We start from the raw sequence: 21,703 nt of genomic DNA on the forward strand, positions 1-21,703 counted from the left end.
TGTTTTTAAAAAATGTAATGGCAAGAATTCACACATATATGAAAGGACATTGTGTCATTTCCAAAAATCAAATGCAAAGGTTGAAAAAAATGTGTTTTTTTTGGGTCATTTTGCAACGCTTCAATTTTAAACAAATGTACAATACCGTGATATATACCGTGATATATACCGTGACTAAAATTATACCGAGGTATACATTTTTGGCCATATCGCCCACCCCTACTCAAAATAAAAAAAAAAATCACGGCAATAGCCAATGACCGGCTAGCATTTTGCCATTGAAAAAGCGTACAATCCCACATGCCATTGAAGTCCATTGAGACTCGACACGCTTGAGTTGTCATGAGCGGAAAAAAAATTGTGCGAGCCTCGGGATCTTACTACAGATTGGTTTCATCTCTAAGTTGAGCACATGCATTTTATATGGAGCTGGGTCTGAAATAGCAATGTTATTAAGTCGTGTAAATCATTAGTTTACATACTATTCTCGTGATTTTGGACAGGAGGCGGCGCCTCCCTTGTACTCAATGAGGAATCGCCTCTGGTGTGTGTGTGTGTGTGTGTGTGTGTGTGTGTGTGTGTGTGTGTGTGTGTGTGTGTGTGTGTGTGTGTGTGTGTGTGTGTGTGTGTGTGTGTGTGTGTGTGTGTGATGAAACTGAACCCCATCTGTCAATATTCCACAATGGTGTGACTTATAAGTATGCCCTGCATCACTTTGCAAGACTTGGCAGACTCTTTCATCCAAAGCAAAATAGGCCATAAAAAGCTTCTAGAAATCTCAGAATGTCCAGTGTAGCTTGAGAAGCTGAACGAAACACACATTTGCAAGAGCCAGGTTGCATTCTCTTGCTTTGACAAATATCACAACCTGCAAAAGTAACTGCATGTTGCCCCAAATCCCACAGTTTAATCATCTACTGTATGAATTATTATAAATACATTGCAAAAGGTGTATAATTGGTGTTCTGGTGTTAAAATGAGATTTATAATAGATGTTTTTTTTTAAACTGTTTTTGATTATTTTGTTAGCAAAGTGTTGACATATGGCAACTATGGGAATCTTGTGTAGAAACTCATCACAGGGATGAATCATTTACCTTAATGTCTGCAGTCTGCAGTGGGGACTAGCTAATCCCTTAGAGAGAAGCTGAACTCCAGAATCCCCCAGGTCATTTCCACTCAGGTCCATCTCTGTTAGGGAGTTTGGTGACTGTAGAACTTCGGCCAGCGCCTTAGAGGACTTCTCTGTGAACTTACAGCCATTAAGTCTGTTAAAGAAACACTAGAGTCAGCACATTGCAATGTGAAATGATGCACGTCTATCGTGGTGGTTTGCCTCAACACACCATGATACCTGTGTTTTTTTATTTATTTAATTAAACTACATTTAAAAAAAAAAACTTTTGATATCTATGGACTACTTCCCACTGTTAGATAAATGCAACTGTGTGAATTAAGTATTTTAACAGTACAATCTCCAGGGAAAACAAAACCTTTCAGCTTTAGACCTCACACCAGGAGACCGCTTTTCATTAAGTTTACATATTTATTTCAAATATCACCCTACAGCCAACATGGGACCTCATTGTACCGTATAGTGAATTGCATTACATTGTACTGATAAGTGGGTAGATGACGGATAGGCAGCAAAAAACATTTTTTTCACAAAACATTGTTTATGAGGAAAAAAAGTACATGTCTACGTAGAGCAGCAATTAATCTTTCAAGAAATCCAAGTGGTCACAATGTTGGTCTATTCATTGATTATTTATTTACGTTGATAAAGCAATTTGCTGAAAATATGTCCTTTGGTGTGACGTTAAGAAATAAATATATTAGGTAATGTAGAAATGGCTTGATGGAGTTTTATGAACATTGTTACACTCTTCATATTTATTGCAATTTTTTAAAGTCTTAATTTAATGAGAAATTACCATTTAAGTATTTTTTTTCCCATTAGATGTGAGATTATTAGAAACCTTCGAGGAAAAAAAGGGATATCTTTCTTTTAAATGTTCAAAATTGTCCGAATTTATACTAACTTTTCAGGGACGATAATTTGTTCTTCCCTAATGCAATATTCAGTGTTTATCAAACATATTGTTTAGCTCAAACAAATATTTGAGCGTTTAAAACATGTCACACCGTAGGACTTTCATGTCACGCTAAAGGACAGAAATGCAAAACTGAGCCAGAAACAAATATATCAACATGATTATTTTGTCTTTTGATCATAATATAATGTTGTAGTCAATATGGACCTACACTTTACACTTATAAGTCTTTGAATAGTCGATTATCAGACTATTGTAACTCTTAAGCCATGCTGTCATTAAATGTAACCTGCAGAGCTCATAAGACTCATTCTCAAGTGTGACCTTGGCATGACCATCACACTTTTGTAGGTATGCTATGACTGTCACACCATTGAACCTGTAGTGTGTAGTGGCCAGTGCCTGTTTGGTATCTCAAGCTGGACAGCACATTTATGCTGTATATTGAGCTCTCCACAGCATACTTTATTCATCTATACTCCTCTTTATACTCTCTCACTGATCTTTCCTTCACTGTTACCGTTATATTTTATGGTTTCAAAGCACCATTAATGACATTTTATATCATTTGACAGTATCTAAAATCAACAACAAATATTCATCAACAATGCATCAAAGTATAAATTCCAAAGGCCAATAAAGGAATAAGTAATTTGAATACACAATATTTATCTAGTCAAACAACAAAACAAAACAAAAAATGTACTACCAGTTGTTTTAAAAGCTATTTCTCAAATATCTAGTCCATTGGTGTGACCTGTTTGTCCTTTGGTGTGATACTCCAAAGTGTCACACCATAGGACTTTTACCATCACACCATAGGACTTTTGAGCTTTAAGTTAATTTAAAGCCATGTCGTTGCCAACTGAAATACAATTTCACCTTTAGTAAGATGCATTTTCATACATCTACATAAGAAAAAAATATGAAAAATATACACTATTGTCGAAATGTATTTTATGGCTGTCACACCAAAGGACTACAAAACTAATACATCTTGTGGTAGCAAAACATAATTGATTGACTGAAGAACTCTGAGAGAAAAATCTAAAATTCACCCTTGCCATTGGCTTCTTAAGGGTCTAAAGTCACAATTTATGTACCGCTGGAGCTTCAACAATAGATAATTATCCACAGAATTAACCAAAAATATGATGTCACACCACAGGACATTATTTTCTGCGACAAAGTTTCATAAGTCCATACGGTCTCAGAAAAACAGGAAAAAAATTAAGCATTTCCACTTGCTAAAATAGACACCTTGAAAAACATGCCAGGGTTGTTTAGACAAATGACTGAGCTTTGATTATTTATTTAAAAATGTTTTAATATGGAGAATCAGGCTTGCCTCAGTCACACCATAGGACAAATGTGACATTTGACTCAAAATTAGGTATACTTACTCTGGATGTATTACACATTACTTTTTCACAACAACGACATTAGTTTAATCATTTAAAGCATTGACAATTTTGAAAGCATGAATTTACTTAATTTTAAGAGCCTGCGACAGCAAAATTTACACGTCACGTCATCTACCCAAATACAGATTTATAGCATGTTCTGTACTGTATGTAAGCATGTTTGCGGGACAACAAAAAATGTAGTTACTTTAATCATTGTGGCAAGATATACAGTGAGTCCAATATGTATTTGATCCCTTGCTGATTTTGTTGGTTTGCCTACTAACAAAGACATGATCAGTCAATAAATGTTATGATAATATGTATTCTAATATGGAGAGACAGAATATCAAAAAGAAAATCCAGAAATTAACTGAAGAGAATATATATTAATTTATTTCCATTTCATCGAGCAAAATAAGTATTTGATCCCCTGCCAACTGATTACAGTTCCGGGCCCACAGACCAGATAGGCACTTCCGATCAACTTGTCATCTGAATTAAAGACACCTGTACATACTAACATGCATAAAAGACACATTGAATCAGCAGAATCAGTCCATAGTATGAGTGAATCAGTCACACTCCAACCTCACCAGCATGGGAAAGACCAAAGAGTGGTCAAATGATATCAGGGACACGATTTTAGACCTGAACAAAGATTAAACGGGCTGCAAAGCCACAAGAAAGAGACTGGGTATTAATGACCCGGCTGTTGATGCATTTCTTCCAAAATGTGAGGAATACAAAATGACTATCCATCAGCCTGTCTGGGGTTCTATACAAGATTTGACCTTTTGTAGGGATTTGATAATCATGAGAACAGAAAGAAATCACCCTAGAGCTACACAGTATGAACTAGGCAATGATATCAAAGCTACTGACCAAAATCACTGAGAAAACTACTGGTAGCACTTAATGCCACGGAGGTTTAAAATCCTGTAGTGCACACATGGTACCTTTACTTCAGAAGGAACCTGTGCAGTCCCACTTGAGGTTTGCCAACGGACATCAGACTGATTTAGGATATGATAAGGAGGTGCTGTAGTCAGATGAAACCAAAATCAAGATGTTTGGCATTATCACAATTCAATGTGTTTTGAGAAAGAGTACTACTGTCTATGATCCCAAGAACACCCTCCTCACCATCATGCATGAAAGTGGTATCATTATGGTTTGAGGGTGTGTGTGTGGCCAAGGCACAGGACAACTTCACATCGTCAACGAATGGATGGAGGGAGACATGTAATGTGCAATCCTGAGTGCAAACGTCCTTCCCTCCACCACTACACTGAAGGGTGGACCATTTTTGGATCTCCCAACATGACAATAATACACAACATACAGTCAAAGCAACTAAGGAGTGGCTCAATAAGAAGCATATTAAAGTCGTGAAGTGGCCTAGACAGTCTCCAAATATTAACCCTATAGTAATTCTATGGAGAGAACTGAACCTCCCATTTGCCAAGCTACAGCCACAAACTATTAATGTTTTAGAGATAATATGCAAAGAAAAATGGGCAAAAATATTTTCTACTATATGCACAAACATTGTCATCAACTAAAAGAAGCATCTGACCTCAGTGCTAGACAACTAGGGCTTTGCCACAAAGCACTTTATCTTCTTTAGCTAGAGGGGTCAAATACTTATTTACCTAAATTAAATACAAATAAATTAAAATATATTATTTTAAGTTATTTTCTGGTATTTATTTTTGATATTCTGTCTCTCCATGTTTGAATACATATTATCATAAATGTATAGACTGATCATGTCTTTATTAGTGGGCAAACCGGCAAAATCAGAAAGGGATCAAATACATATTGGACTCACTGTAAGTAAAGAGATTTTACACATTACTTCAAGAGAAAACATGATCACACAAACACCATTTTGTACTGTGATAGGATGGATGTGTAGAATGTATCACAGGGAAGCGTGTTTGTAGGATCATGCATATCTTCAACCTGATACCAGTGTGTTATTGCCTCAACATCTTGTTCTCTAATCCAGACTAGCAAGACATGTTACTACCATCCTCCCTACACTACCCATCTATGAAGTAACTTGGTTGCTGTGAGCTTGCGTGTGTGTGTGTGTGTGTGTGTGTGTGTGTGTGTGTGTGTGTGTGTGTGTGTGTGTGTGTGTGTGTGTGTGTGTGTGTGTGTGTTTGTGTCATGGAACTGAACAACCAGGTGATAAGGGGAATAATGGCCTTCGAGGTGCCCCGATATCAAGGGGAAATTGGACTTGGTTGGGCTGTTTGTGTCATCCATTATTCCCCATATCGGGTCACCGCGTCGGTTATTATTCCTTACAAGTTATTAAAAACATCCTTATATTGCAGTCTCAAAACTGCATTTTTAAATTACAATCTTAGAGTTCTAAACTATTATTTTGGACATGAAAATGAGTAGGCCTAGTACAGAAATGCTGCACTTTAGAGACATAGTCTTGCATAACAAAAAAGAGAGAAAACTTGGATAAAATCTTTGACAGTTTCAACTTTAACGCATGTGTAGTCTATGTTGTAAATAAAAATGAAAAATGAAAAACAACTTTTTGATTTATTCAGGTGCTGTCTACTGTAGCCCAGTGATTTTCAAAGTGGGGGCCGGGGACCCCTGGGGGGCCGCAAAGGGGTGCTATGGGGGCCGCGGAAGGTTGGAAGTATAGCAAATAATAATAATATATTAATGTACACCAAAAAAGCAAAAATTAACTAAACATTATGTCCCTTAGTTGAGATCTGCATTATAATAATCTATTTAATCTCTGAATTCTGTATTTTATATATCCCAATGGGGCACTGACACACAGACAGTGACTATGGCTGTGAAAGAGAGTGCACAGAAAAAAAATAGTGTGGCACGGCCCGTGTCAGGGGGGCCTTGGCTGGAATCTATCGGCATATGGGGGGCCTCGACATGGTAAAGTTTCGGAACCCCTGCTGTAGCCTACACTGTACTGTCCACCATAAAGCAGATCTCGCATCCATTCTGTGCATTACTCAACTGGTCTGCCATATTGTCCAATCTGGGCATGTTTCAGATATGCTTTTCTGTTTATCTCCTTGCTATCACAAGAATGGGATCAAGATTTACTTCTTCTTTTGGTCACTTTTATATTTTTTTCTCTACAAGTCTGGGGTTAGATTAAATGACCCAGCAGCCTGCAACCACAGCTCCTTCCCACCCCCCACTCCCTTTATGTTAGGCACACCTCTGAAAAACAATTGAAGAGTAACTCATTGATACAAGTTGCAATTGTAATCTGCTATTCTACTAAGTAGGGATGCACCGATACCACTTTTTTGAAAACCGATACAAGTACGAGTACATTAATGTGTGTACTTGCCGATACCGAGTACCGATACCGATACCTTTTACCACCAAAATACAATGAAAATGAATGCATGGCCTTGTTTTTTTCCACCTGTGATATTTTTATGGTCCATTTCCATGTAGATTTAAATGTTAGTAAATGTATCAGGTGGCACTTTTTTCCATGATGATTTAAAATCCACAGAACATGACAAGATTTTGCATTGTTTTGAGTAATAGTAGTACTCGTAGCTGGTATCCGTAAGTGCTTGACGAGTACGAGTATAATGAGCAGTATCGGGAGCCGATACCGATACCAGTAGCGGTATCGGTGCATCCCTACTACTAAGTGATATCAGTGAAAATCAACCCCTGCTCTACTGACTGGTCCAGTTCATTTCAAGTCAAAAAGCTTCCCAAATAGCACTGCTAACCATAACCCAGTGGAGTTCGTTGATCTGCCGCCTGTTGGAGTTGTGCCGAATTATACATATCTGTCCAGATGGTAGTCTGATATAAGTGCTATCATGCAATCACTGACCTCAGTGTAACCAGTTTGCATTGTGGGGCTTTCAGTCCCTCACAGAGAAGCTCCACTCCTTCATCATAAAGGTTATTGTCACTCATGTCCAATTCTCGCAGATTAGAATGTGGCCCTTGAATAGAAGATGCCACCATCCCACAGCTTGATTTGGAGAGATGACACTGATTTAGCCTGTTGAAATGGAAAACAAAATGTAACACTTTGATACCAATTATAGCCATGAGTAGAGTATGTACCTGACAAACAGGAATTGTACCAAAAGCTACATCACTTGATAACAATTATTACTCACTGAACTCTTTGGGCAATGCTAACTACAGGAAGCATCCTGTGCAGGCCTTCATCTGATCTGAGATATTTCTTCAGATCAAACTCCTCCAGGACCTCAGCTGACATGAGCAGAAGATAAGCCAGAGCTGAGCACTGGACCGGCGTCAGGTTCTTCTCAGCTGATGAGCTCATGTATCTGGTTTATCAGAAAATACACACTTTGGGTAAGCAAAAAAAACATGCTGCTCAGCATTCAGCATGCAGACAGACAGTGCAAGGCAGAGATAATAACACTTAATGATTTCCATGACGTTGTACTGTAAGGATTGAGACGGGGGGGTCGGGGGGTACAAGGAAAATATTGGTCAGTCTAATAATTATTGTAAAACTATGCAGAGTGGGTTTAAAGAAAAATATAAAAAATAACTGGTAAAACCAAATGAAGTTTACATTTTATTTTAGGAAGTACCTTTCAATCTCCTCAACCATTGAGTTGTCCCCAAGCTCATTCAAGCAATGGAAGAGGTTAATGATCCGTTCTGTTGAGTTTGACTCATTGATCTGCCTCTTGATGTCATCAACTGTTTTGGCGATGCTCATTTCCTTGACATTCTCTGACAGATGTGGTAGAATCACATTCAGGGGGTACCTGATTTTAGGCTCCAACAAAGGTGCCAGTCCAAGAAGGAAGCGCACAAAAAGATCCAAATGGCCATTCTCACTCAGTAAAGCCCTATCCAGGCAACCCTTGTAGAGGTTGAATCTTGATTTATTGAAGAACCACTTCACCTTTTGAGGCCAAGTTGTCATGAAGAGATTAGTTTGGTCAGTAGCATACATGTGGAGCATGTAAAGGGCTGCCAGGAACTCCTGTACACTCAAGTGCACAAAGCTGAACATGTTTCTTCCACATTCGGCAGCTTCCTCTCTGAAAATCTGTGTACAAAGTCCTGCTTGTATTGTTCCTGATTCTTCATCAATGCCACAATCTCTCAAGTCCTTCTCGTAGAATATCAGAGTGTCTCGTTCCAGATATTTGAAGGCAAGTTTGCCAAGTTTAATGAGGAAGTCATCTTTTGCCTTTTTCTCAGTTTCTTCTTCTTTTGCCTTTGCACACATCTCAGTTTCTTGTTTGGAGTACTTGTCATTCATTCTTGTTATTTGAAGAACACAGTAGCGGGCATACATCTCTGTCAACGTTTTGGGCATTTCCTGACATTGCTTCCCTTGATTTCCTCCCAGCACTATTGCCGTGATATGACAAAAGACTGGAATATGGCACATGATATAGAGGCTTCTTGTCTTTCTAAGTTGTGATAAGATTTCCTTGGATCTGTTTGGAATTACCTTTTCAAAATACTTTTTTCTGTTCTCTTCACTGAAACCTTGAATTTCGGTCACAAGGTCAAAGAGATCTTGGAGTTTCTTCTTGGCAGCAGCAGGTCTTGATGTCACCCAGATGAGTGCAGATGGCAGCAGGGTACCTTTTATCAGACTCGAGATAAGAACTCCAACTGGGACTTTTTCTGTTGGGTCACTGATGTAAGTTTTGAAGAGTTCTAGCCTACTCTCATCCAGACCATCCAAGACAAAGAGAATTAGAGTCTTATTTGATCCAAAGGCTTTGATCAGCTCTTTACTGTCAGGGTAGAATTTCTGTAGAAGGTCAAAAAGGCTGTAATCCCTATCCTTATACATGTTCAGCTCTCTAAATGGAAGCACAAAAACCAGGTGTATAGCTTTGCTTTCTGTTTCCTCTGCCCAGTCCAAGACAAACTTCTTCACAGCCACTGTTTTCCCCACTCCTGCTATTCCAAGAGTCAAGACTCTTTTAACAGGTTCCCCAGTACGATAGTGGTCTGAAAATAGATCGGATAACTGCACCATTTTCATGCTCCCAGAGGTGGTTCTCGTCTCATCTAGTCTCACACGCATTGCAGACAATTCATGTTCATTGTTGACCCCTCCAGGACCTTCTATGATGCAAAGGTCTGTGAATATGTCCTGTAGTTTCTGTTTCTTCCCTGTCTCTAGCTCTTGAGATATCAAGGCAAACTTTTTTCTGGAGATGCGCTGAAGGGTTTCTTTCAGTGAAGACATTTCCATCACTAAGGAGAAAGAACAAGAAATCATAACACATGCATGAATTATAAGACAGCAGGTTTTTCCTTACAATTTGTATTGTCATTGTAAATATTCAAAAAAATATTCAAGGAATATGGTTTGGGGAGCTTTCATACTGACAAATTAACTACATGAAAATGTTCATACTACTCGTTCTACTTTTCCCATGCATTTCCCTCAGGAGGGATTCCCAAAGGTGCTATGCTGAATATGTCATGATTTACACAGGGCTGGAAATAGCTGTAATTTGCTCACCATCTCTTTCTTTGTCAGTAGGTGAAACTCTGGGAGAAATAAGACAATTTAGAGTTCAGTAGGCTCATATTACGTTTACATGTATGAAAAATATATTTGTAAATATTTAAGTGACATATACTGTATGTGTTACATGTATCATAACTAACTTTGCACAAGTATATTTAATTTTTCGCATTCTTATATGTCACATGAGAATGTGATCCTTTTAATGTACTTTTATGTGGCTGACATTTGATTACAATATTAGACATACACATTACTAATGCAACAGCGTTCTTCTTACAGGTGTTGGTAGAGGTAGTTGTCCATTTCTTTAAGGTACGACAGCAAAACTTCACATGCTTTGTTTCCCTTCTTATCCACCACGTCAACCAGGTACCTGACTTGGTCCTGCTCCACACTGGATCTCTGCAGGATCTCCTTTGCCTCTTCATTATTTATCACAGGAGGGCTGTGGGCTTGAAGTTTATCCAAGAGACCTTTCAGAACAGCTCCCGTTATTCTCTTGATGAGCTCAGGACGAACTCTAGACAGCTGATCTCGGAAAAAGTCTTGAAAGAAAGTTTTGATGACATTTTAGTGCTAATCTCCCTCTGCACTCTTGCCATGTTCGTATGCAGCTGTGTAAATAAAATGTTAACTGAACTGAATGGGCTAATCACAAGTCTAAATAGAAGAGTTACATACGTTTGTTTGATACAGAGGCCATGTCCTCTTCTTCCTCCATGACTCCGTCAGCTCTACTGCTGTTGGACACTTCTCATGGATCTGAACAAGGGAAGATGCTGCTAATGTCATTTCAGGAGGGAGACCATTTTCTCGTCCATGATAGTGTTAGTTTAAAGGGACACTATGTGAGATTTTTAGTTGTTTATTTACAGAATTCATGCTGCCCATTCACTAATGTTACCTTTTTCATGAATACTTACCACCAGCATCAAATTCTAAGTTTTCATTATGACTGGAAAAATTGCACTTTTCATACATGAAAAGGGGGATCTTCTCCATGGTCCGCCATTTTGAACTTCAAAAAAGTAGCCATTTTTAGCTGCAAAAATGACTGTACTTGGACCATACTAGAAAATATTTGTCTAATACATAGTAAACTTTCATGTAAAGATCAAATTTGGCAATAGGCAGCCCAATTACAATAAGCAGCATAGTTGTGGTATCTGTTTTGACCATTTCCTGCAGTGTCCCTGTGACAAACTTGCACCGATACCGATACTAGTATCGGGCGAGGCCCAGATCGGCAATAAAATAGTGGTATCAGTGTCGTCAATACCAACAAATAGGGCACCGATACCATTTCCAGATACTTGTATGACACTTGAACGCAGCCTTGAACTTATCTATTTTATACCGGAGGTATTCAAAAAGTATAAAAAGTTATACTGAATTCACTTTGTATTCAAGCATGGTAGTGGGACTGACATGGTTTGGGGATGCATGAATGCTGTCAACATTGGTAATCTGAATTACACCTAAAAGAAACATGTATGTCAACATGCACTGTGACTACTGAAGCAAATCATGATCTATTTAAACCTGGTGCAGACTCAAAATGTAAAAGTTCAATGTAAAGAAAGTTTGAAACGCACACAGATGACCTCCCCTTTAATCCCTTTTCATTTCGAGGCGATTCGAGCCGACATGGCCCCTTCTCTACCAGAATCTAATCTGGGGTGTAGCCTACTCACTTTTGTGGGCAATGTTTAAACATTAATGGCTGTATTTAGTTTTTTTCTGAGTGAACAAGAAATTAAGCGGTTACATGTTGTTAAAAGGTCACCAATCATTGTGTGAAAAGGAAATGTCTTTAATGCTCTGTTATGAAAAGATATAGGCCTACTTACAAATCTGCAAAACATGTGAGGGGTGTACTCACATAGCCTACGTGACATACTATACCAGTAAGAGAAAATGACTTACATTCAGTTCCGAGGATCATAAGGTATGATTCATCCTGTGTCAGACTTTCCCGGTGTCACTGTCACTGAGTGTGGCCCCCTGCAGGAGTTTAAGAGGATCCCTTATTACCTTGCTTCATTGAAACAGATCTACTAAGACAGACATTGCAAATTTACATTTAAACTGATCTACAACACTACTAACGGTGCCCATCCATTTGTCAGTTTGATGCAAGCCGTACCAACGCATTCAATTCATTTTCAATGAAATGCGGCATATCGTCGTTACCAGACTCTCAATGCATGTTGGGATTCCGGCACGGCGAGCGTGGGTCCGGTGGCACGTCAAAAAGTTGAGCTCTCCCGAAAGTTATGCAAATTAGCAGCGGCTGACGGACTGCGTTACCCAATGATTGTTGAGCACATGAAGATGTCCCATGATAGCTGTGGTCATCACGAAGGTGCATTTCCCTCCGTAAAAGTAGATTTTTGACGCCTGTCGAACTTTTGGATGTACAAAATATAGACTACAAGCATTCATGTTGCACGTGCTTATGATGCCTGGGTTCAAATGATTATGTTCGATTTCGATCATAAGCATAACAACACGAGGTCAAGCTGTGTGTGAAAAAAACACATGTGCCGAGGTCGGTAAGAGTATATTGAACTGTAATATAGGGGCAGTTGGTTTGCTACATCGATAAAAACGGCTAGAAGTGTAGATCGATATACTTCCTGTAGGCTATATAACTCCCGGGCCACGCGAGCTGTAGTAGCAGTGCGTCGACACTGGGGTATCCAATACGTCGAGCTGCGATAATGTACCGCTATAATGGATGGCCGGCCTAAGACAGACTGTTACGTGGCCCTGCTTTGCCACCAATCCTCTGTTTTTCCAACTAGGCGTTTGATGCCATTTTTGTTAACCTGTGACTTTTTGAAAATTAAAACATCGTCATTTATTCCCCCCATCCTGTATCACCTGGTCTTTATGTTCCATACCCATGATTTCTTTTAAATGGGTTTGTAACACAGACATTACAATTTTACCAAACAGTAAACAGCCAAAGATCAGAGGATCATAGCCTACCGTATGTTCGGTCCCGTGCCAGACAAGCCCTTTGTCACTGGTTGAGTGTACGTCTGCTGTACCTGCAGGAGTTTAATATGAGCTGGGGGTTGGGCCCCTCCCCTTACTGCTTCTGTGTCCTACCCGCCCTGTGACTAACCTGGGCTCTCGCTCCGCCTCTCCTTTCTCTTCTACACAATGGCCCTCATTTATCAAACTTGCGTAGAAACCATCGCAGAAATGAGCGAAGATCTCGCCGTACAACGAAGCTCACGTGAGATTTACTAAACATATAGGCCTACCTCTCCAATCCCATCATAAAAGCGAGCGGCTGTTGATAAATCCAGCGTCTGAAAACCATCATAATTAGAATAATCACACCTTCTCTAAAATGGCGGGAAGGAGACCACACCCGAGTTTGCGACATGGAGAGACGCAAACCAGCTAAAACATCCACGTTTCTGGTTGATTGACAGCTTGAAATTAGGCTTTACGCAAGGTAGACAACAAAATAACACGTGGAAATAATCAACAGCAGAGTAGTCAACAGTGTTTCGGTTCTCAATATGTAAGGGGTAGAGATTGATTAGAGATTGATTAGAGAATGAATTGTTTGATGGACTACAGTAGACATAATGAAGATATTTTTATATCTATATTATATTATATTATAATTTATTATTTTTAAAATAGGCCTATGATGATCAACCTTTTTGTAAACGAGGTCAAGAAAGGGTTCCTACGTGAAACTGGCAAACAAACAGTGCCCAAACCATTTGTTGGGGAAGGAGAGTTTATGTCTAGTGCGCTGTCCTTCTCTCGATCACGTGCGCCCAGGTGCTCTCCTGCGCTCCAGTCCTTCGAGGGGATCGGCCTAGATTTTACCACCTTAGGTGGACGACTCTCAGTGTTGTGCCAGTTCACAGATTTTCTGAACTAGTTCAAGTTCAGTTCATAGATGCTCAAAGTGAACAGTTCACGTTCAAAGTTCACAATTTTAATTGTGAACTAGTTCAAAGTTCAGTTCATTTTCACTTTTTTTCGTGAACTATTCAAATAAATAGGCCCACTTTTTTCACACCACGAGCTAGAAATCATACATTCTTTGAAACTGACTATTTGCTCATGACGCTGCAATTGTGGGTTTCATACCAGGTGATGAAACTTGCAGCATGCAGTAGGTACAGACAAGGTAAACCAGTTCTAGCCTAGTGCAATGAAGTGTACTAGCATTTCAATACATTAATGAATAAATACATAAATAAATAAATAGTATATATAATATGAAATATATAGGCCTATGTAATTTTGTTAACACTTTATTTTAGGGATACATCTATAAGCACTAATACATACAATTGTAATGCCTGCATAAGTAACTTGTAAGGCATGTACTAAGCAAACGCTAAGGCCTACTAGGTCCTTACTATAGTTAAATTGGTATTAAATCCCTTATTGTGCATGAACAAGACATTTGCGAATACATGCCTAACAAATGTTTGATTTTGCTTTGTACATGCCTTATACAGTTAGGGCCAGAAATATTTGGACAGCAACACAATCATCATCCTTTCCCACCCTATACCCCACCACAATGGATTTGAAATAAAACAAACAAGCTGTGCATTAACTGTAGACTCTCAGCGTTAATGCGAGGGTGTTAAAATCCATATCGCATAAACAGGAATGAAATAGCAACGTTTTTTGTGTGTGTTGCCCACTTTTCAAGGGATCAAAAGTAATTGGACAGTAGGCTTCTCAGCTATTTTCCAGTCATATGTGTGTTATTCTCTTACTACACCATCACCAAGATGTCAATACAAGGTCTTAGAGTTCATTTGAAGTGTTCCATTTGCATTTCCATATATTTTTACGGAATATCCATGAGATCCAAAGTCCACCTGTCGCCATCAGTGATGCAAGCCATCATAAGGTTGAAAAAAATCAAAACAAACCCATTTGAAAGATGGGGAAACATTGAATATGACTAATTCAAGAGTTCAGAATGTTGGAAAAAAAAGAAATACCAGAGCAACACCAAATTACCTGGCAGACATGGAAGACAAATGCTGTGGATGACGGACAATATTCTGTATCTGGTGAACAAAAACCCATCTCCCAACAGTTGGCCAGATGTAGAACAGTGTCCAGGTGAACGGTGGATACATGTCCAAGGCAACAATCAAGAAAAAGATCAAGAACATTGAGGAACACTTCACCATAGGAAATACAGAGGGTTTACTAAAAGATGTAAATTATTGATTGCATCAGAAATAGCAATACCAGATTTGGCTTTGCCAAACAACGTCTTAAAAAGACTGTATAGGTCTTGAGCTACATCCTATGGACAGAGGAGACAAACATCATCTTGTACAAGGGTAATGGGAAGAAATGAGTATAGAGAAGGGAAGGAACTGCTCATGATTCAAAGCATACCACCCAATCAGTGAATCATGGTGGTGGTAGTGTCATGGTGTGGGCATGCATATCTGTCAATACTATTTTCCCCTTGTATTTATTGATGATGAGGACTACAGACAAAAGCCACAGGATGAATTCTGAAGATTTTCAGGCTATATTATCATGTCATATTAAACCTAATGGTTCTGACCTCATTGGACAATGCTTCACAGTGCAGATGGACAATGACCCAAAGCTTCATCTGAAAGCCACTAAGCCATTTCTACCCCAAAAAAGTGGAATATTATTCAATGGCCCAATCAATCACCTCACCTGAGTACGGTTGAGCAAGCATTTCACTTGCTGGAGGCAAAACTGAAGGGAAAATACCCTAAGAATAAGCAGGAACTGAAGACTGTTGCAATAGAGAGCTCACCATAGCATCACCAGAGATAAAACCAAGTGTCTATTGATGTCTATGGATTGCAAATTACAGGCTGTAACTGACTGGAAAGTATTTGCAACCAAATAATAAAAAAATGAAAGTTTGATGTATAAATACTAGACTGTCCAATTACTTTTGGTCCCTTAAAAATGGGGTGGCACTGATAGAAAATGTCATAATTCCTTCACAGTTCACTCGATTTGGACGCAAACACCCCCATATTAAAGCTGAAAGTCTGCTGTTAATGTACATCTCGTTTGTTTCATTTCAAACCCATTGGGATTCACCAAAAAGATGAAAATTGTGCAGATGTCCAAATATTTATGGCCCTAACTGTATGTTACTTATACAGGCACATTGTAGCCTATGTATTAGTGCTAATAGATGTATCCCTAAAATAAAGTGTTACCATAATTTTATATGATGTATAGCCTATCTGTTTGTGTATGAATTCATTTACATGAGCAAAACTCTTGAATGAAGGTAGCCCTAATGAAGGCAAAAGTCAAATGCACAAATATGCCTATATATTTTTAAAGAAACTGTGTATCTAATGTAACACACTTAACAACACTCTGAGGCGATTCTAGCTTCGGAGGCCCCCAGTGGTAGGCTGACGTGAGCGGCAAGCATTCCATTTCTATTTCAGATATGAGAATTTGTTTTAAAAGGGCTTTTTCAATTTTAAATAACAGCTCACTCAATGAAGGACTACCAACAAGACATCACGTTTTTCCCCACTAAATCTAACTTACATTACCTGAATAGGTAGGCCTAATCCTTGTGATTGGTACTAGGCCTACACCCTACTACACCTAGTATTACACCCAATTGGTTGTCATAGTTTAGGTTTTACGGTAAAACAGGTTTTACAGCCCTGATGAAGACCCAGTGCGGGTTGAAACCGGTTGGCGGTTTTATCTCTGTAACAATGCCCATGGTTTAATAAAGGGTTTTTATACTAAGGACAATCCTTGTCGGCCTGTGGAGTTGCCTGAAGTCGGCCCTAGTGCCAACACGCTCTAAATGAAAGGACTTTAGTCTTCTTACTTCAAGAGCACCCACAGTTTGGAGTTTACTAACTTGGAGAACAAGAGCGCTCAGTCAACCTTTTCTGTTGGTTGTCATAGTTATTTCTATATGATTGAGAGGAAAGAAAGTGAAAGGGTTAACTCAATTTCGAAACCAAAATAATCTACCCAGCAACATAACATTGATGTGTTGCAAACTGCTTGCTGTCTTGCAAGCTTCAAGGCGCTAACATGAACATCCTGTTCTTGTGGTGACAGCTAGATGTCTAACCACAGAGAGCAGAACATCCTGCTCTGTTCGCTAACCCATAGTCTCTACCTCATCCTGTTTTGCTGGCGTATGCAGTTATATAGACTATAATGTGTCTGCTTAGCTATTGAGGTCGCACCTGTTGCTTGCATGCACAGGGCAGGTCTGTGTGCATAATGGAATAAACCCTTTTGTTGCTACAACTCTTGTGTTTCTTCCTCTGTGCACCGAGCGCTCTGACTTGCAGGACTTCTCAGGGTAGTACAGGGAACGGACAGTCTCTTTGGTTTCTCACAGAGGAATTGTTGAAGACACTCCTCAAGATTAAACTATGGTTTAGAGAAAGAAAGAGAGAGGAAAAATATTATAGTCGAAAGTAGGCTATATGAAGTATTGGGCCTATGGAGAGCAGATACAAAGCCAGATGAAAATGAAGCTTTTTTTAAAAGTCTATTGAAAAAATGATAGTGGACAGTTCTAATTTGAACAGGAAGCTTGTTCCATCATTTGGCAGTATAATGGCTAAATGCCATCACATTGTCTAGATTTTACCCTAGGCACAACCAGTAGAGAAGAAGACTATGCACCTAAGACTAGTTGGGTGGTATTACTGCAGCCTATCGGCAATATATATAGGGCTAGGCCATTGAGTGACTTAAAGATTATCAGAAGAATTTTCCCTCTCATGCACGCTCCTTGCACTGGGAATCACAGTTGCAAACGCAGCTCAACAGATAAATGTTCATCATGGGTTCATCATAAAATCTGATCTCTCCTTCTCAAGCAAACATGAAAATAACAATTAAAACATTCCCCTACCCAAAGTCATACCAATGGGAATCTCGCAACAAGGTGCGTATTCCATGTCACACTTGTAAATGGACACTATCCGCGCGGGCACCAAAGTCGCTCTGCTCATTCCGAGCCAGTGTGTTCCAATGACAATAGCAAAGTAACGTCCAACCAGTTCCCAATCATTAACATCAGTAAATGAGAAGTTGGAGGGCCTGCATTCTCACATCACAATTACAGCATCATCAAAATATGGACAAACCTGCATATGGGCGAGACTATCAATGCAATGGCACACCTTGCACGAAGTGGTCAACAAAGTGTCACGGGGTGCAGAACCATCGCGGCTCGCGGAGCCTCCAGCCTTCTTCAGACGACCCTGCTGACCGGACGTGGGCTCGCGGAGGGTTACGAACACTGCCCCCTTTGAACATAAACTCTTGATTAGGCTACTGGTAACTGTTTTATATGATGGGCGTGAAAGAAAAGAAATATTAAATGCTGACTAAACCGTATCTTGGTGTCCTGACATTTTCTTGGGTGTACAGTTGCTCCTCTGGGTAGGCCTAGTGGTGGTATTAGTGGGTGTGTCGCCAGAAAACGCGCGCACCCCCACCTGTGACAAAAGCGTAACAACAGCGAAAATAAAAGTCGCGGCACCACCCACCTCACAAAATTTTAGCCACCGTTTATTAGGCTACCTGTGTTAAACATTTTGGATATCCACAACCTAATAGTGGACGATTTTAATCGTCTTTCATTGTAAAACTTTTACCAACGTTCACCAGCTTACAAAATTATGTCAGTTATGCTGACAAAATGTTATCATTGTCCGCACAAGCAAGAGAGCACACAGTACACCACTGTAGTTGTGTCTAGTGTGTTCCATACCTTCTCATCACATGGATATGCGCGGATTTGGGTTCTGCCTCGGCTGCATGATAAATCCAGATAGCCTATTATTAAACTAGAGACCTTTCGCAAAAATCACAAGACTGTACTCAACTTAGGCAGCAATCAGTTGCATGGACATGCCAACCAATCAGAGGAGTTGTAGTAGACTCGTCACTTTGTTGAAGCTCATACTCCGGGTTGCCAGACGGGGCAGTCAGCAGAATATTGCGAAGGGGGAAATTCATTTCCAATATAATTCACAAATAGCAATATTTTAAAAGGGTCCTGAGCTGGTGGGGCCGAGCCAAGTCACGGTGGGGCCGTGGCCCCACTAAAAATAGCCTAAACTCGCCCCTGATTGGCCTTGCTGCATGTGCTGCATTGTCTGTTTTATGTATGTGCTAGACACCCTCATTTTATCAGAAATAAATCAAGGCAGACCTCTACTCAACAAAACCAAAACAAACCCATGCAAGGTGTTAATACGAATAAGCAAAATTGTTATATTGTTAAAAAATATATTTTAAGACTGACTGTTGGATAACTATACACTGTTATTACTATACACTAGACACCCTTAACCAACACACTTCGTTAATTCTTAAATAATCACATTATTTGAATGTAAAACAGACAGACAAATGCACAAAACAAACAAACATGAGCTTACACATGTTTTATTAGGCTATTTCCAATGAATGGTTTCCAATCGTTTATACAAACAATGTACACAGCCCACAACCCCATTAGTGTTTCATTTCTGACGTAAAGGCTGATGAATAAACAGACCAGAGATTGGGAACAACATTAGAGTGGACACGTTCATCGTCAATGCCAGTGGCCGGCTTGTAAAAGTAGACCTATGCTTGCAGTCAATGTGAATGGAAAAGGTGCTCACCTCTTGTCAAAACATTGCTTTATTCAGCACACTAATCAAAGACAATAGCTGAAATGTGTCGCAAAATATCTAATAATGAACTGACTTTTAAATTTACCTGATATGACTCAAGAGATATTTAGCCTGACTTTTCAAATCTTGACTAATGTTTAATGAATCACTTCATATTTCCTTATGTCTACACAAGCTTCACAACATCAGCATACTTTCAAAGCCGGCCACGTACCAACATCCATGTGGCCCTATAATGAAGACAGAATTTACACCATCGAAACATGTCAGGTAAAGCTTAAAACTTTTACATGACAAACAAAATAAAAACTATTTCAAATGTGGATATTTTTTCATCTGTTTATGTGTAAACATAACGTGGATAAAAAATAAAAACTCCATTGTGACAGGTGCGTTTTAGCCTCCTAAATGGGATATTTTTGAGGCCAGAGTTTTGAAATGCGTATTGTAAAACCCTGTTTACGTGTAAAAGACCAATGCGTTTAAAAAAGAAAATCCATATGTGTAAATGGTATTAAACCATGATTTCCCAACAGATGGGAGATGGTGGCAAGCTCCATTGATTTGGTTAAACAAAAACGCTTTAGGGGTTATCAGTCAAGTGCAAAGAAACTTTAATAGGCTACAACATTTCGGTCATCCAACCTTCTTCAGGTAAAGTTTACGTTGTATTGAAGTTTGTTGGTGGCGTGTCCACTGTAGTGTTCTTTTATACCTCCATGTAACAGACAACACCCTGCACCACGCTGAAGAAACTTTGTGGTCCAATTGTCATCTGCAATCAAACTGGCAAGCCGGACACGGTCATGGTTGCCAGGTATGACGATTTTCAGCGCAATAAATGATTAAAAAAAAAACCTCATTGAGTCTCTAAGAGCCACCCAATTTGAACTAAATTCAGTTTTTTTCTATGGTCATGAATCTACAAAAAAACCCACCCCATAAGGCTTTTTTGTTACCGATACTGGCCACCCTAAACAGCCCAAGTGGGCAGAAAAAAACAGTCTGGCAACCCAGCTAACATGGTCATGGTTGTGCATGGGAGTGTCACCATATCATACTATATATATATATACAATATACTGTACATACAGTATATGCATGTTGGGAGCAAAACATCTGTTGGTCCAAAAAACAAATAACAAAGCATAATGACCACAACCAGCCAGCCAGCCAGCAAAAGCCATAAAAACAATATATAAAAACTGACTACACATTGTGTTCCAAATTATTATGCAAGCTGATTGCTTCTAATAATATATATATATATATATATATATATTTTAAAGTTCAGAAAAATATTCAGTTGTTTAACAGTGTTTTTAAAGAAAGGTTCGTTCAAAACGCTTTGTAGTCTTACTGCATATTACGTGAACATTATGATGACTGTCATTCATATTGACTAACCAGGAGCATGTTTGTTTTTGTAAATTTTGGAACACAATGTATCGTACTGTATGCCTAAAAACATAGACTAAAAAGACAGACAAGCACTGAGGCGTAAAACAGGGAAGTGAAGGTTGGCAGCGGCAGCCATGGCATAATGGTTAGGGAGGAGCTCTTAAAGTGGTACTGTCCCGTTTGTCGGTCTTAAGGGTTGCCGGTTTGAACCCCAGCCTCTCCCTACACCCCTCCATGGCTGGGCACTTATCCCCACATTTCTCCACGGACTGTGTCCAACACCCTTTAAAATAACGATGAAAGCGTCAGTTAAGTGGTTAAGTAAAGTATGCTATTGCAGCATGCTAGCCAAAGACTGTACTGGCTAACGGTTGATGACGTCACACCTCGTCCCGTTCAGCCATTTAACCCATTAATACCCGGGGATTTGCCTGCTGCAAAACAGGCGCGCGCGTGCCCTTTTCATGAACGGGCGCCTTGCCATACTGTACATATTTCATGTCCATTTTGTGCGCAGTAGAGAACCAGACCAAGCGGGGAAGAGAAGAGAGGAGAAGAGAAGAGAAGAGAGAAGAGAAGAGAAGAGAAGAGAAGAGAAGGGAAGAGAAGAGAAGAGAAGAGAAG

The 21,703-nt window shown here is 39.4% G+C and overlaps 1 protein-coding gene across 1 annotated transcript in view; it reads right to left on the reverse strand.

The window, feature by feature from the left end:
* Positions 1 to 11,989, reverse strand: part of LOC134454286 (NACHT, LRR and PYD domains-containing protein 12-like) — a 36,392-nt gene extending 24,403 nt beyond the window's left edge. Inside the window, exons 1-8 of the mRNA XM_063205211.1 lie at positions 11,910 to 11,989; positions 10,665 to 10,745; positions 10,261 to 10,528; positions 9,975 to 10,003; positions 8,065 to 9,703; positions 7,618 to 7,791; positions 7,323 to 7,496; positions 1,098 to 1,268 (exon numbers count right to left, since the gene is read on the reverse strand). Coding sequence (XP_063061281.1) covers positions 1,098 to 1,268; positions 7,323 to 7,496; positions 7,618 to 7,791; positions 8,065 to 9,703; positions 9,975 to 10,003; positions 10,261 to 10,528; positions 10,665 to 10,704 — 2,495 coding nt within the window. The 5' untranslated portion in view covers positions 10,705 to 10,745; positions 11,910 to 11,989. The remainder of the gene's footprint in view (positions 1 to 1,097; positions 1,269 to 7,322; positions 7,497 to 7,617; positions 7,792 to 8,064; positions 9,704 to 9,974; positions 10,004 to 10,260; positions 10,529 to 10,664; positions 10,746 to 11,909) is intronic.
* Between the last annotated feature and the right edge of the window lie 9,714 nt (positions 11,990 to 21,703).

Source organism: Engraulis encrasicolus, chromosome 1 (assembly GCF_034702125.1).
Source record: "Engraulis encrasicolus isolate BLACKSEA-1 chromosome 1, IST_EnEncr_1.0, whole genome shotgun sequence".
NCBI lineage: Eukaryota > Metazoa > Chordata > Actinopteri > Clupeiformes > Engraulidae > Engraulis > Engraulis encrasicolus.